Source organism: Oryzias latipes, chromosome 12 (genome assembly GCF_002234675.1).
Source record: "Oryzias latipes chromosome 12, ASM223467v1".
NCBI lineage: Eukaryota > Metazoa > Chordata > Actinopteri > Beloniformes > Adrianichthyidae > Oryzias > Oryzias latipes.
In genome coordinates, this window is record NC_019870.2 from 27,652,460 (window position 1) to 27,668,910 (window position 16,451).

At 44.4% G+C, this 16,451-nt stretch overlaps 1 protein-coding gene across 1 annotated transcript; it reads right to left on the bottom strand.

Annotated features, from left to right (window-relative positions):
* Positions 1-761: 761 nt before the first annotated feature.
* On the bottom strand, positions 762-12,292 carry sptlc1 (serine palmitoyltransferase long chain base subunit 1). Its single transcript, XM_004075124.4, has 15 exons — positions 12,190-12,292; positions 9,984-10,094; positions 9,816-9,910; positions 8,698-8,791; positions 8,548-8,620; positions 6,209-6,341; positions 6,009-6,138; positions 5,837-5,926; positions 4,087-4,194; positions 2,363-2,458; positions 1,784-1,880; positions 1,558-1,612; positions 1,264-1,381; positions 1,120-1,193; positions 762-1,044 (listed from the first exon to the last, which is right to left on the bottom strand). The coding sequence occupies exons 1-15, from the start codon at positions 12,241-12,243 to the stop codon at positions 951-953; spliced, it is 1,422 nt and encodes a 473-aa protein (XP_004075172.1). The 5' UTR covers positions 12,244-12,292; the 3' UTR covers positions 762-950.
* Between the last annotated feature and the right edge of the window lie 4,159 nt (positions 12,293-16,451).

A 16,451-nucleotide genomic window follows, 5' to 3' on the forward strand; every position in this document is an offset into this window, starting at 1 on the left:
TTTTAACCCGGAAGCCATGCCGTGTGTTAACGCACCCCAGCTGATCGCATCAGCTGCGAGGAGTGACGTCAGCGGCATCCCCGGTACACAAATACCCAAAATACACACATTCACTAAAATAAAAGGAAAACATAGGACCTCTTCACCTCATAGGGTGTAAAATACAGAAAACATGATACATTTATGTGGCTTTGTCACATAGTGGACTCTGTAGGTAAGAGGAGGATGCTGACCAAGCTGTCCAGTACACGGAACAACCCCTCTCACCCCCTGTAAGCGACGGTAAGGACTATGAGTAGCTCATTTTGCCAGAGACTGCTGCACCCCCAGTGCGAAAAAGAGCGTTACCGGAGGTCCTTCATCCCAACAGCAGTCAGACTATTCAACAACACGGTCTAGGACTTTTAAGCAGAAGGCGGAAGGCATTCCGCCGAAACATGTCGGTAGGTTTTACACAAAACAAACCCAGTGTCTGATAAAAATTAATTTAACTGCTTAATAGAACTTATAGACACAATGAACTTCATTGAATCATCACGGTCTAGGACTGCTGAAACCGCTGCTGTTATTTATTACCTTATTTATGACCTGTAATTTTACTTCCACCTTGTATTGTTACTATTTTTATTCTTACTCAATGCTACTTTATTTTTTGTACTTTTCCAACTGCTATTTTTCTTGTTTTTGGCTGCTGTGACAGCTTAATTTCCCTCTGGGGATCAATAAAGTCCTATCTTATCTTATCTAAGACACAACTCAGCTTTGATTCAGAAACCTTTAATAACAGATCCATCCGCTCACAACATCTGAAGCATCATCTGGACCCGACGCCAGCTTCTCTGAGAACAGTTGCATTAGGAAAATAGTGGGCGGGGCCCGTCCAGCCTCGCAGGGCCTACAGTCCCTCCCAGGGAAACAGAGAGAGCGAGTCGGAGGTTTTGTCCACACCATCATCTGAGGAAGATGGAGGCAGCCTCACGGATGCAGGACACTGCCTTCTGGATGTCTTCATCTGTCTGCTCCACCGTCACCACCACCCTGATGCTGTGAAGCAGGAGGAAGAGGAAGGTGCTTACACAGCACAGCACTGCAGGAATGGAGGGGGGAGGAGCGTCTTACCTGGGTGGGGGCATGAAGCGCTCCTCTTTCTCCAGGTAGCGGGCCACAGTCAGAGCCACGTGTCTGTCCAAACACTGAGCCAGAACACAGCAGTCAGTAAGAAGCAGCTCCAACATTCCAAGTTCTCGCAGACGTTTGACCTACGTGATCCACGATGGAGCGCAGCAGCTGCAGGTCGGAACTCCTGCAGCCCGAGCTTCTCTCCAGCTGCAGGTGAAGAGCCGGGCTGAACGGCACCCCCACCAACTTCAGACCTGGAATCCTGTCAAACAAAGCCAGCAAAAAGCAGGAGCATCGCATCAAGGAGCCCACACCATGATGCCGCCTCAGCATGCAGGTAAGGCGAGCTCTGTAGCTGAGCACATCGGAGTGGATGTCCACAGATGTAACTGTGTCAAAGCAGCCTCAAACCTCTGACAGCAGGAGGAACATACTCACCCCTGCAGAGCCTGGTGGACCTGGCTGCACCTCCTCTTCAGGACGCTGAAGATCTCTGCAGGACAGAGCAGAATGTTGGTCAGACCCCAACGGCAGAGCGCTGTTTCCAAATGAAGACGCAGAGAAGAGCCCTGCGTGTTTACGAGTCTCGCACGCTAAAAATCCTCTTGGAATCGGCAAGAAGAGAGGAAGAGGAGGGAAACGTAGCTCAGAGCAGGTGTGGTACCTGGATCCTCCTCCATGATGCTGAGGGCTTCGATGGCGGCAGCAGCCAGCATGGGAGGCAGGGAGGCAGAGAAGCAGTAACCCTGACCCGAGAGCCGCTGAAACACAGGAGAGCCTTCGTCACGGCGGATCTGATGAGTTCCTGTAGATTCTGGCTCCACTTCGTTCTCGATGCAGATCGCTGTCAGAAGATCTCCTTCATCAATCTTTCCATGCCGCTTACCGCTCCTCTTCAGAGCTTTGTGAAGGTCTGCTTTTCTCCATTAGGTTTTATTCAAACACGGTTTCTGTGTTGTGATTTTCACCTTGAAATTCAAACTGTTTTCCGCTTCAGCGCCAACTCAACAAACCCGATCAGTTCAAAAGGTGTGTCTTGAACCCGTGTGCCATCTTGTGGGGTCCAGATGACCCCACTCCCAAAGTTAACCTTGGGAGTGGGGTCATCTGGACCCCACAAGATAGCCCAAGGGTTAATCTCTAGAAAGGGTCTTCCATGCAGGTCTGTCTCTCCTCACGCTTTGGTGGCGACGTCTCGATGAGCAGAAGGAGCAACAGGCACAGAGCGGCTTTCTGCCCTCACCTGGTGATCGATGACAAAAGAGCGTCCGCAGCAGAAGCCCCCAATGGAGGCCACGGCGTTCTCCATGTTGGCACTGATGAGGTCAATGTCGTCGATCTGTGTGGAGCAGAAACATGTCAGCTTGAGGAGTGAAGCAGCCGATCGTCTTCACGCTGCAGGTTCAGCAGTGATGAGGGCAGATCTGGTCACAGGACATGCGTCACATGTCTGATTACTGCAGCTGCAAACGGATCAAGCTTTTTACAGCCTGTGTGGACCTGTGTGAGTGGACACGGTGGGAACAGGGGGTGTGGCTTATGAAGACTCATTCTATTCTAGATCACACTTGTTGTAAAGCCTCATAGAAAGAGGGGAGTCTTCTGTTGTGTCGGGAGGAGTAACCAGTCGTCATCAGATGGTTGTGATGTGACGTTTATAAAAAAAAAAAAGGCGATGGTGACTCCGCCCCCTTGGTGTCCGTTTGCCGCTGGAGGATGTTGCTCCGGGCATGAGGGAGCAGGAAGGCCCCCTCATCCCGGGTTCATGGAAGTGTGGGCTCGCTTTCGGATCTCCACCGCCTCCGTGATGCATCTGCGGTGCGGAGGACTTTGGCCTTTTCCCAGTCCATGGTGGGTTTTTCTTGCTTGCAGTGGTCCGTTATGGCGGATTTCATATTTTCTTGAGATGGCTGTTGTCGTCTGGAGCGACATCCTCCAGCAGCAAATGGACATCAAGGGGCGGAGTCACAGGCAACTCTGCCCCAATCTGTCACAATCAACTGCTTTTCTAAAAGTCTCATCACAACCATGTGATGACGACTCTGACGAAGACGTCCGTGGAAACATGTCAGGTATGTGAAAATACACAACCGTGTCTGATAACAGAAGAACCTAAGAAGTCAGTTATTAATACAGACACCATGAAGGTTAATGAACTAGTAACTAGTCTTGTTCCACCTGCCCTGACAGGTCAATCATCCTGCCTGTCGTGATCCTGCCATGATTCCGTTGTGTTTCTCTGCATGCAGTTGTTGCTTTTCTTAGTTGTTTGTAGAGTCATCTATTGTTGTGTGCTGGTTTTGTGGTGAGTTCGACTCCGTTTGGGTGAAAGGCACCTTTCCTGACGAGGGCACAAACTACCCACTCAAACGCAGATAAAATAACAATGTGCTCCGTCTCTTGATCACCTCAGACTTTCAGAGCTGTGAGGAGGAAAGAGCACAAATGATCTCTTCGTCTGGAGCCCATTTATTACGGTTATCGTCAAAACTGATCACTAGAAACTGAAGGAACTGCTCCAAACCACGTGGAGGGACTCCAGACACGACTCTGGAGAAGGGGGGGTCTGCAACCTGAGGCTCCAGAGTCACATGCGACTCTTTCAGGCCTCCTTTGTGGCTCTTTTAGAAAAGAAAGCCACCAATTGGAATAACTAATGGGTTTGTAGTTAATCTCAATTTTGTTTTAGTTAAGTACTGTCAATGACATTTTTAACAGAGTAGATACAGTAATTGATTAAAATGATGGTAACATGTTTGATCTGCTGACAGAGTGGCTTACCTGCGTCACTATAAGCTTAAAGCACACATTCTGATCTTCTGCTGCACAACAGTCTAGTTTTTAACGTTTAGAACTTCTGTACATCTATATCCATAGATTTAAAAACACGTGATCACTGCAGCATCTCTGAACTCCACCAGGAGCTCGTCTGAGAGCCGCTTTCTGTCCCAGGCTCAGAATACTCACATTGACCCCGAAGTGCTCGGTGACTCCTTTCCCGTGTTCCCCCAGCACACCGAACGACATGCTCTCCTCCAGGAAGATCCTCACCTTGTATTTGTACTTGAGCCTAACCTAGAAGGACAAATGTGCGGCATGAAGAGTTTCTGTCAGAGGAGGAGCTGCTCCTCTGTGACTCCTTCAGACCGCAGGAGAAGGAGCATCAGAGCAGGAAAAAAAAAAGGTTGAAGACAGTTAGTCCAGGAATGGAAAATTCAGCTGGTAGGTTTAGTAAAAGAATGTTTTAAAAAGGATTTGTAAATATATGACAGTTAAAAGATGAACAGATACTTAAAGAACTGTTTAAAAAATGATAAAATTTTTTGGAAGCGTATGAATTAGAAAACAAGAAAACCGAAGGGACAATGTACGGACAATAATGACCTTTACAGATGCTTTGGTACCTTGATGCTGTTATTCTTTTGTCAAAATTCTCAAGTGTTTATGTTATTATGTTGAATGTATCTAAACGTATGAATTAAATAAAGTTAGCATGGAGTCAGAATTATTCCGATTTTTCTTCTACCCACTTCTCTTATGAGCACTTTATCACCTTCTTTCATATAACGTTATATTTTTTGTTTCAATCATTAAATCAATCATGAAGGATTTATGCTAAAGTCTTTCCAAAGGCGGAATTGTTTCATCCTTGATTATGAAGATAGTGGAGAGTTAAAAAAGGTTTTCTAGTTTCTGGATGTTTAGTTGAGCTATGGGGAGAGGGAGAAAACCACAAAACGACCAGTGGAAGGAAGGATGGCAGGTAGAAAGTTGAAAGAATAATTAAAGAATTCAAGTTCAATCATGTTTCTTAAAAGATGGTAAAACAGTGGTATGGTAATGAGTGACTCCTTCAAAGATTGCTGGCTAACCAACAGCTGGCAAAAAGACAAACACACTACAGAATTTTTAGTCATGGGGGTTTTAAATGGCTAAGTAAAAATGAATTGTCAGGTTGGGTTTGGAAAAAGGAAGCTTAGTTAAAAATCAAAGTTTTAAAATGAATTGTTGGAAAGTTGGTTCTTTGTTTATTAAAGGATAAAGATAACTAGAAACTATAGATAAAGAATTAGAAAAGAATAGAATGCTAATAATAGAAATGTTGCTAAGTGTTTGTTAGATCAAGGATGTTTAAAGGATGGCTGGTTAAAGAAAGGAACTAAATTAATTAAAAAGGATCGTTAGTTAAACATCCGCTCCGATGAAAACTGCGTTTTGAACAAGTTCTCGTGGCATTTTTCTCATGATGGAGGACAAATTGACAGAAAATGAAGCTCAAATGTGCATTTCTCAATCAGAATGGCGTTTAAAAAAGATCGTATTTGGGCCACAAGTTCCCTGCACTGAGGAGGGGAAGGGGGGGCGGGGTTGCTCCATGGCAACAGTCAGAGGTGAATTTCTAATGAACTCCTGCTGCTCTGCAGAAACTATGTCCTAGAAAACGACACAGGTTTTATTTTGGAGAGGAAGAAAAAAACAATCACAATTAAAAGACCAATGGGAACGCTTTTACAAAAGATTGAAGCATGACGGGAGAGCAACTTGACAGGAATTGTAGATTAATGACAGTTCGAGTTGAGGGACGGGTATTTATTTAAGAGGAAGATAACTTAAAGCGTATACAGTAACAGGAGGTTTATTGAGGAGCAGCTAATCAAAAGACTGACAGTGAAGTCAACTGGTCGTTAAAGGATGGCTAGTGAAATGATGACATTACCAGCTCAGGGAGGGGGCAGACGTCTGCGGTGTTGATGTACAGCCCCTCCACTACAATGAACTTGCGCGTCACTCGAGCTTTTCGGGGATTCTAGGAGAAGCAAACAGGAAGTCGAGTGTCAGCCAGGTGAGCTTCAGCGCGAGCGCCTCACTCAACAAAAGTCCGAAGCCACCTTCTGGTCCTCCAGCTCCTGCTCCTTCAGCAGCCTCTCCAGATCCTCCATGTCATTGTGCTTGAAGTATTTGATGAAGCTCCGAGACGCCTGAAGGCCTTTCTGGATGGAGAAGCAGGCGGCTTCGTCCCTGCACGCAGACGTAGGGGCGTCAGCATCCAGATGGGGGAGCGGGCGGGCTCTTCTGTTAGTGAACTCACACAAAGATGATGTCCCCCCTCTTGGAGTAGGCTGGGATGGCACTGGCAATGGTGGCAAAGCCGTACGAGTAAATGATGGCTTCCTCTGTCCTCATGAACTTTGCGAGACGGCTTTCCAGCTCCAGATGGACATCTGAGGAGGAAATGAGAATCCTCTTTAATTATGGCGTGATAAAGACCCACACAGGAGGAAGGAGGGGCAGGGGGGGGATTTCCATAGTTTCTGCTGTTTTTCCAGCTATCATTGCTGATTGCTGAAGTCAGAGATGATCAGCCAATCAGAATATGGAATCACCACATCCGGTGATCAATAATAAGTTCATAAACAAGCAGGCTAGTTCCTGAGGACCAGAGTGATCTGATGATTCAACATCCAGTTGGACCATAGCATGAAAAAGAGCTTGGCCACAGTAGAAAGACGCAGAGATCCAGCAGCATACAGCTGCAGTCAACCGGACGGTCCCAGCTGTTTGGGCGCTGCATCCTGTTTGGGTGCTTCATGCTCCAGTCACATCCGACAAACTTCACTTCACCCTCCACAAAAATGGACAGGAGCTCTGAAGACAGACCCGCTAAAATACCAGGTTTTCCTCAGCTCAGAGCCTGAACTTGAATCCAGTAAAAGATGCCAGCCAGGTTTCTGGCCAAGACCAGTGTGCAGAGTAAATCATCAGTGTAGCAAACTGAGCTGGAATATATCTGTTTCTTCTGCACTTTTTCTACTGTCAGGCCTGGTCTGTTCATATTTGAAATGTTGGATTTTTATTGAATGACATTATTATTTTTGGTTCTTTTGTTGTGGGCTTTGAAAAAGATTTACCTTTAAAAAGAACTTAAAAGGATACGGAGAGAAACATACTTTATTTATTTATTTAAATAAGAAAAAAACACCACTGATGTGTCTATTATTTCAAATTTAATTTCTCATATATTTGTAATATCAAGCTTTGGTTGTTCCAGATTCTGTGTTTAAGCACAACGTAAGTTGGAGTTCATTTTCAATAAATACTGAATATTGCTTCATTTTGGCCCACTGTAAATCTGAGTTTGACACCCCTGGTGTAGCTCTTCAACCTGCAACCGAACAAGCTGCAGTGCCCCCCTCCAGTCCACTGGGTGACACCGCTTTGCCATGTGACGAAGAGGAAGAGGATGCTCCATTAGAGACTGTAACGTAGATCAGATCTTTGAGCATGGGGGCTGCACACTAACCCTTATCCCCCACAACACCCCCAGGTCGGGCTCTGGCTCCAGACCTGGACTGGACTGACGCCGCAAAAACAGAGAAACCCCTCCACAAACTGAGGGACTCAGAAATCTAATTATTTTATTCTGTGTTTGTCTGTCAGTTAAGACCAGAAAGGTCTGAACTTCCCTGTCAATCAAATGATGAATCGTTCACCTTTTGACAGTCAGAAGTTATTTTTAAAGACCCACTCAGATAAAAGTGGTGCTTTTGGTGTTTTTTTAAGTTTTCTGATACTGCTGCCATTTTTGCTGCACCACTACTCTTAGGTTGGGAGCGTGAGAGGCTGTAAGCTAGCCGGAGAGCATGTTAACAGGTGGATGATTGGAAGTGCGGATGGGCTTACTCCAAACCAAGAGTCGCAAACAGAAACTATGGCGAATTCCCACCCTAACCACTAAAAACTATATAGTGCGGCTCTATGTAGTGCCCTGGATTTTAATAGCAATTCGGACACCATGTTTACTACTTTTTTATTAAACCGTTGATATGACGTCATCAATTTCACAAAGTTAAAATCTAATGAACATGAGCGTTTTGTGACGATTATTTATGAGTCCACTGTCTTCTGAAGATAAAAACGTTGATGGTTTATAAAAAAATACGTTTAAATACATTTTCTTGGTAAAAATTGCTCCGATGCAATGCATTGTGGTCTGAATTCTAGTGAGCATCAATGCACACTGGTTTTTCGCAAAGACTTCTGGGAAATTTCTAGACACAAAATTTTGGAATTGTAGATTCAGACAGCTCTAGAAAACGGTAAACGAACTATAAATACTATATAGTATATATAGTTTATAGTGAGTAGGGAAGGAATTCGTACATAACGTAGGTCCTCGAAAACAACATGTTTTCTTTTTTTGGGGGGGGCAAAAAACGGTATATTAATAATAAAAAAGCACTGGGGACGCTTTGACAACAGATCAAACGATGATGGGGGTGGGACTATGAGAATCTGCTTTCTCCTGCAGAACCAAACAGCTCCTCCTGCTGCCTCCCCCTCTCTGGAGAAACAGGTGATGTTACTGCCTGATCTGCCGTCACCAGAACCGTCACCGCGTGAGGCAGACTGCAGGAACCGCACACTCACCGAAGGTCCCGTAGAAGCCTCTGGGGCCACACGTGCCCACGCCGTACTTTTTCAGGGATGCCAAAGCCTTGTCCTGAAACGAGTCAGGGGGGGAAAAAAAATCATTCCAACGTTCCCATCGGGGGGCAGAAGCTTCAGCAAAGTTCGGACCTTTACACGGTCGCTGTCCAGGAGGCCCAGGAAGTTAAAAGATGCAAAGTTGGTGCACTCTTTGCCATTAATGATGATTTTGTGGCTGGGGGGTCTGCAATAAAAATATGACAATTTGACTGTCAATGGTAACATATTCAGTTTAATGCTGCAGGCATGGAAACCCTTAAAACCCTGAGATGATTGAGGAGAACATTCAAAGACATGAACTCTGTACAATGTGGCACGTGGATCTCCTCTGGATCTCCTCAGAGTTTCTGAGGGAATCAGCGGGCGCCGTTTGTGGGACGCTGAATATCTGGAACAGGACCGTGGATCTTCTACTTCAGGGTTTTCTCAGAGAAAGCTGGAGAGCTGCTAGGGCCGAATCTGAATTCTTCCCCTATCCCTCCAACGGTAAGGGGCATTTGGAGTAATGACTGTAAGTAAGGCCCTTTTGTTTTTGCATGGCTTTTCCGGGCACTGGAAGCTACTTGCTAATGCGGGTGACCGGCGACTATTGATGACATCATCGAGTGGGAGTGACGTCTGAATTAGAAGACGTTGTTTTTGAATAACTCTCCGTTTGGTACTCCGTTTGTAGGGGGTGGGGAGAAGCCGTAGCGGTAGAGGAAGAATTCGGATTCGGCCTAATTCTCTCCTACATGAGCCTGAACGAGACACGGAGCGGAAACATCTCAGTCCAGACCGTGCACATCTCTGTGCACATCTCTGTGAGATCCAGCAATGATGGAGGCCAGCACAGAGGAAAAGCTTCAGCAAGAAAAGGGGTGTGGTCGGACATCGGCAGCTGGGATTGGTCGGCTTGATGTGCTGCACTTTTAAGTCAGGTCTGAGGACAGCTGCTACAGGCGCGAGGAATCCGAACATGCACGTTCAAAGGCAGCACGTGCACACGCGGCATTATTAAGGCGAACAAAAAGACGCACAGAGCGTGATGTGAAGCTGCTTCTGCCTGGATTTGGAGCTTGGTGAGGCTCTGGAAACGTGTGCAGAGAAGACAGATCCAACGACAGGAACACACTTCACATCTGCTGGTTTGATGCCGCAGGAGGGCTCTGGACCTGCTGATGCATGTGTAGCGAGCGCAGCGGAGGAGCGCCCCCTGGAGTTTTTACCCTGTGACCACGTCGTAGTTGAGCGAAGGGTGATCTTTGGAAACTGGAGGAACCAGAGGCTCCGGCTGCCATTCCTCGATCAGATCTTCTTTTTCCTGAAAACACAGAGGATGTCAGCCACCCGCAAACTCAGGATCTGTGGTGGAGCGTGCGCACAGGCGAGGCTACCTTCTCGGTGAGTTTGTAGGTCTCGTGCGGTTTGTAGGTCTTGGAGAAAAAAAGGAGTCTGACGATCCACAGGATCAGGATCCCCTCTAGAATCAGGTGATACGCAGGAGCCTGGAGCCCAGAGAGCAGAGGATGAAGGACCCCAGCAGAGGAGCACACCACCTATGAACACCTGAACACCTTTCTGGAATAATGGTCAGCAGTCGTGGCCGACTGGATCGGACCCGGAAATGATTCAGCCTAACTGAGGAGTGAGTGGGCGGAGCCTCTGATCTGACCTCCTTCAGCTCCTAAAAGGAAACTGAGCATAAACATTGTAACATTTATTCTGAGGCAAGATTTTCTGTGTTCAAGCTCTGAACCATCGGATTGATTGGCTTTTATGTGATGGTAACATTATTTTAATCCTGCTTCATCGGTTAACCGGTTACTCCATGTCTCCCCAGGTGTGAATGCGTGAGTGACCGGCAGCAGACTGGCGACCTGTGGGGGGTGTGAACCCCGCCTTCACCCAACAGAAGCTGGGACAATGGTCGGATGAAATAATTGATCTTTCAGATCAAATCCTAATGAACGCTGCTCTCATATTTAATTAAAGCTGTTTCAGCAGCAATTTTATTATGTTGGGGGGGGAATCTACACACAACCCTTAGCAAAAAGTAGTATACTTTATTTTACGGAGTATCCATGAGTACAAGTGTAGCAGGTAGAGACTATAGACCATGAACGTGTAGTGTAGTAGGAATACTTACTGCATACTGATACTTGTAGTATACTGCCTCACTTTAGGTATAGACCTAGTATAATTGTAGTACCTGTGTTGTTTTCTACGACATAGTTTCTGCAGGGCGGCAGGAGTTCATTAGAAATTCACCTCCGAGTTGTGGCCAGAACTGCCCTTCACAACCCCAACCCAACATTAGAGGTGCAACACAAATGGGCAGTAATATTGGTGTGTAGAAGGATGACTGAGGTAGTAGTACACGCCATTTACCACCCAGAAGCTTTTTCAAACTGTGCATTTCTTCTGCTCCACGGTCACGACGATTCGAGAAAACTTTCAGCTGCGCTGATTAAAGCTGTAGAAGGACACGGACCATAACAAGGCCTGCAGACATAACAGCGAAGAGAACTTATAAACTCTATTAAAACCAGGACGGCTGTCAATCGGGCAACAGAAAAACGAATACCAACCTTGGACGGTGGTCAGAATATGGACCCTTATTATTACCTTATAATTATAATTAAAAAAAAAAAACTTAATCAATTATTGGAGATGATTAAAGTGATTGATCTCTAATTATATCACTTCACTTGCTCCAACAATTGATTCAGCATTTTTTTCTAATGAAAAATAATCTGCACATGTATTTTTAAGTTTTGATACTTGATCTGGATTTGCTATGAAGATTTCTGAAACAGTGTTTCTGTCTGTTATTTTTAATTATAGTCATGATTTCTCAGTAAACATAATCTGCACATATGTTAGATAACTGGCCTGCATGTGCTATGTTGATTTCTAAGATAGTTTTACGTAATAAGTAATTCGTCTTTGTCAGGTGCTTTATTGATTCTTCAGGATTCTTAAGTCTGTCTGATAAAAGTTATGAACCGGATAAACTAATAATCAAATTTTAATCTTAGTTTTCTAAATACATCATGAGACAAATGCGAAAAGGAAACGTTAAACACATTTTCATTGGAGTGGGTCTTTAGAAACAGTGACTCCACAGGCACAGTCCTGCTCCATCTATTGACCTGTTGCCATGGAGAATCACTGAGGATTTGTCTTCTGTCTCAGAGTAACTAATCTAACCCTGACCAGCCTCTCTGGTGCCTGACTGTTGATAAAACTGGGAGAAATTAATCTAAACAAAAACGACACTATCTTCACCCGGGATAGATGAACCCAAAGCGAGTTCACTCAAGTTAGGTTAACCCACCGAAAACAACTCATACTAACTAACTTAACTCAGAGGCACAGAAATGAGAGGGGTTGTTGTACACTTAAGGGTAACAGAGTCCCCCTCCACCCTTCCGCACGCGGAGCCCTGATGCTCCGCCCCCGGAGGACCCCCGGAGAACACCAGCCGCGCGCGCCCAAACATCGTTTCCTTAAGCTAGCAGTGAAGAACGGTCCAGGTGCTGAAGAAAGACCCCCCTCCCTCCCTCCCTCCCTACCGTCGGAGCGGGGGTCCCACCATACCTCGTAGAAGGCCTGAACCATCTCCACCAGCACCCACTGCTGCCCGGCCGCCATGACGCTTCCGCCTTCTGTGATGTCATCGTCATGCTGCGTTCAGGGTCCAGCTGGAATGTCAAACAATTCCCATCAAATCCTCGGTCATTTTAATGTACATTTAATTAGTTCCATTTTAGTTTGTTAAAATTCGGAATCCGACTTGTTTTGTTCAGCTGAACTGAATTTTTAAGCAGATTTGCACCTGCCGAAATTCACTTTAAAATCCAAAATACTGAAAGAATTAGAAGGTAAATTAGTGGGTTGCATGTAACCCTATTCTGATGAAAATGGTGTTTTTGGTGTTTTTAACATGTTTTTGTGGCATTTTTCTTATGACGGAGGACATCTGTTAAGAAAAGTTTTAAAGCTGAGCATTTCTTTATGCAAATTATTGTGAATCAGGAGCAGACAAGAAAATGCAGCTTGAAAAAGATCATATTTGTGATGTAGAAAATTCGCTTGGGGGCCACAAGCTCCCTGCTCTGCTCCATTCTGATTGGTCCACTTGCAGACAAACATATCCGTGTATGTCTTCATTTTCCTTTCGTAGCTGGCATCTGGCCCAAGACTGTATGACTGGATAGATCTGACATTGATCTCCATTTTTGTTGCACCTCTAATGTTAGGTTGGGGGTGGAACGGGCTGTAAGCTATCGGCAGAGGGTGTTAACAGAGAGCTCTCAGTAACAGGGATGGGGTTGCTCAGGGCCAACAGCCCCACCCACATCTGGAATACATCTCAACCACATCTCAAACTATATCCCAGAAAACGACACTGTTTTTTTTTTAAAATTTTGGCTAGAAATGACATCATCATGATTAAAAGACCACCGGGAACACTTTTACAACAGATCCAAAGATGATTGAAGTGGGACTTTAATGACAGCATTTCCTATCAAACAGCTAGGTGGCTCAGTTGGCTGGGTATAAGACCGGGTTGGCTTCCCAAATGGCACAATGAACCTCCCCCAGTGCGGGTCCTTGGGCGAGCACCTTCATGTTAATATTGCAGCCAAAGGTCTTTGTCCCCCTGTGCCGGTCCCCAGCCTGGATAAAATACAGTGTTCTGTCAGGAAAGACAACTGGAGTCTAAATCTTTGCTGTAACACCTGTACAAATCAGTAAAAGCTGATTAGCTGTGGTGACCCCTAAAGAGATATGCTGAAAAGGTTCACATATTTGACTTCAAACCATACACTAAGCATGTGTGGTGTCTTTGATCTGAAAGATGCTTTAACAGGTAACGTCCATATTTTGGTCCCTTTCGAAAGAATGAGTTGCAGCAGAATAAAATTGTTCCTTCTTGTTCCTGTAGGTGGAAAGTGATGGGCCAGCCCCAGTTCGCTCTGTTCAAACCTATGCCTGAATGGGAAAGAAGAAAAAAAAAATCAAATTCCTTTATTTTCACATCCTTTTTTATATATTTTTTCATACCTGGAGCAACGAACATGTCTCCAAGATAAGCCATTGTAAGTTTTCTCACAACAGTTCTATACAAACAAACAAGGTGCATGAAAAGACCGAGCCTTGAGCTGTGAGGTCGCAGGTCATGGCGGGCTGCCAACAAGCGGAAGGCGCGTCTGAACAGACATGTTTGGATGCATTTGCAGACATCAGATCTGAGTTTCTCCTCACAGGCCAGCGCAGTGCATGTGGCATGCATGTAAACTATATGATCGGGCAATAATCGCCGGCAGAGGCCGCTATCCAACATGGCAATCTGCTGTAGATGCTGAGAAGCACCAGCACCATCTGCTGAAGGAGGCTGGATCATCAAGACAGCCCTAAATAATCCATTCATTCATTTTCTTAACCCGCTATACAAAGAACAGTGGAAGACTTCGTTACCATTCAATATCCAGAAACAGTACTTAGAAAATGAAGGATGTAGGAACTTCAAGATCAAACTGATAAGAACCATAAAGAAAAGTTTCTGTGTGTCGGTGTGTGGCACTAAACTTTGGAACGGGTTCAGTAATGAGCTCAAACAATGTTCAGATATTCAAGAAAAAGGTATAAAGAAACTCTGATCTCATGATATAAAGATAAGTCGAGTTAAGGAATAATTCCAAATACATGAACTTGATGGTGGTGAAATAATCAAAGCTATTTTAATTACAACAGTAAAATTGTAAAATGAATTTACTCAGTAGGGGTGGGATTATATACGTTTGCTTCTTCCCGCTCCTTTTCAAGCAATAAATCAAGCTCTACTTGACTTTAGTTAATGATCACTGTATTTAATTAAGCAAACGTGATTTAAGTGACTTTTTGGTTTTGTTTTATTTTCTGTCTTTTTAATCTATGCATTTCATCATTTCTGTAATGACTTTGATAAATAAGTGTCAATTCTTTATTGCTTTGACTACAATGCTTGACATATATCAATAAATCAAAATCAAATCAAATCAAGACTCTTTCCAGTGACCTGACGTTGCCGCTGGCTATGCTGTTGTAGGCTTGTTGTTTGCTTTGTCACCAGCAGGGGGCAGTCTGAAACATCAGTATCCAACCTCAGTCACTGACAGAACACTGACTTTCAAATGAAGTCAGTTTTTACTTGTCTTATCTGTGATGTTTAGATCCTGCAGCGTTCACCGATCATCAGCCTCTAATTCCCACGTTCTAAGACTTACTGGAGGACAGCCGGCAAAGAAAACACTTTGGGCCAATAAATCCTAACGGGTTTTAAAGAGATTCTGAAGAATAGCTATGGAGATGCCTGCATAACCGCTGGATGCAAAGCACTCCTGAAATTTAAACCGGTTTCCAGAATGCTCTAGACTTCAGTTTAGATGATGATATTTTTAAGTATCTAACCAGAGTTTATGGGGAGAAAGAAGTTAGTTGTTAGTATTTATTCATATCCTAATGTGTGGTTGACGATCTGATTCTTGATATTCGTTCATCTTGAATGATCCGATTCATTGATGTAAGATCGATCCGTGACATGTTTAGTCAAAACCAGTGTGACTCCGAGAAAAATACCTGGTACTGAACAAGTGAAGTTTTCCAGATTTCTTCAAGATAATCAAGTGGAAATGAAATATGTGTCCAAACAAACAAGAAAACTAGAATAAATGTCCAATCCATTCACATTTTAGTTTCCTAAAGTTCAGCCAGCTGTTGTTTTTCCACATCCAAAGAATCCAAAGGGAACATTCTAACCCCTTGTGCTATCTTATGGGGTCCAGATGACCCTACCCTTGCATTGACGTGTTCTCCCTACCATGACAAAGGTGGATAAAGGTGGAAAGATTTCATGTAATGCATGGACACCAGTGAAGATCACAAATCATTGAAGACAAAAGCTTCAGCGCACTGTCTAGTGGGTCTAGATGACCCAACTCCCAACCAGTAGCAGAAGTGGGGTCATCTGGACCCCACAACATAGCATGAGGGTTAGAACCTTCTAGCAGTGTGTTTCCACACATTGGACTGGAATGATGGACTGATCCATTTCTGCTGCATCACATTTGTGTTGATGCACTTGGTTGTTTTAATGTTACAGTAAAATGAATCTACTGAACCTCAATCCAAACAATATTTTCCAATTACACTTTGATTTATTTCATTATGAAGCAATTTTATAACGGTATAAGTCGATTTTAATAACAACTTGCCTCAGACAGATTATTCTGGTTGAATCATAGGAATCATTAATCGATTCATCAAATAAATCGATGAATTCCAGAAGTTTGGCAAGGTGGGGAGGGCGGTGCAACACTCCAAGAACAAATTCAAACTTAAACAGGAAAGCGAAAGATAAATAACACAAATAGCATGAGCTGTCTTTAGCTCAACCGAACACAACACAAAACCTCTGGATTTCATTTGACATCTTTAATTCTGCCACTTATAAACAAAAGGGAGGTGGCTAAAGGTTGATTGAGAGTAAACGACGTTTTATTTTATTTACTAAAATCCTGCAGTAAATGTCAGACACATGTGGAAGAAAATAGAAGACGACAAAAATGAACAAACAAAAAAAAGACACAAAATCAGTTCTAGTTTAGATTAAAGTTGTCTTTAGTTCCAGAAAAAAGAGCTGACTGAACAAAACACCCTGCTTACTCAAAGCCCCATCAGGAGAACAGATTTCTGCCCCTTCCTGCGGGTCTCCGTGCCCCCCATCGCCGTGTCTCCTCGGCCGTGACGTCACTGAAGGATGAAAGGCCGAGAAGCAGATTGGTGAGGAGTTTTAGGGGGCGGGGCTAGTTGGTGAC

What these genes read in the sequence shown, in the direction of transcription:
- sptlc1 (XM_004075124.4), bottom strand. Translation starts at nt 12,243, where the DNA reads ATGGCGGCCGGGCAGCAGTGGGTGCTGGTGGAGATGGTTCAGGCCTTC. An exon ending in CATCATGGAGGAGGATCCAG is followed by an intron (nt 1,613 to 1,783) that starts GTACCACACCTG and finishes TCTGTCCTGCAG; the next exon opens with AGATCTTCAGCGTCCTGAAG. An exon ending in TGCGCTCCATCGTGGATCAC is followed by an intron (nt 1,194 to 1,263) that starts GTAGGTCAAACG and finishes GTTCTGGCTCAG; the next exon opens with TGTTTGGACAGACACGTGGC.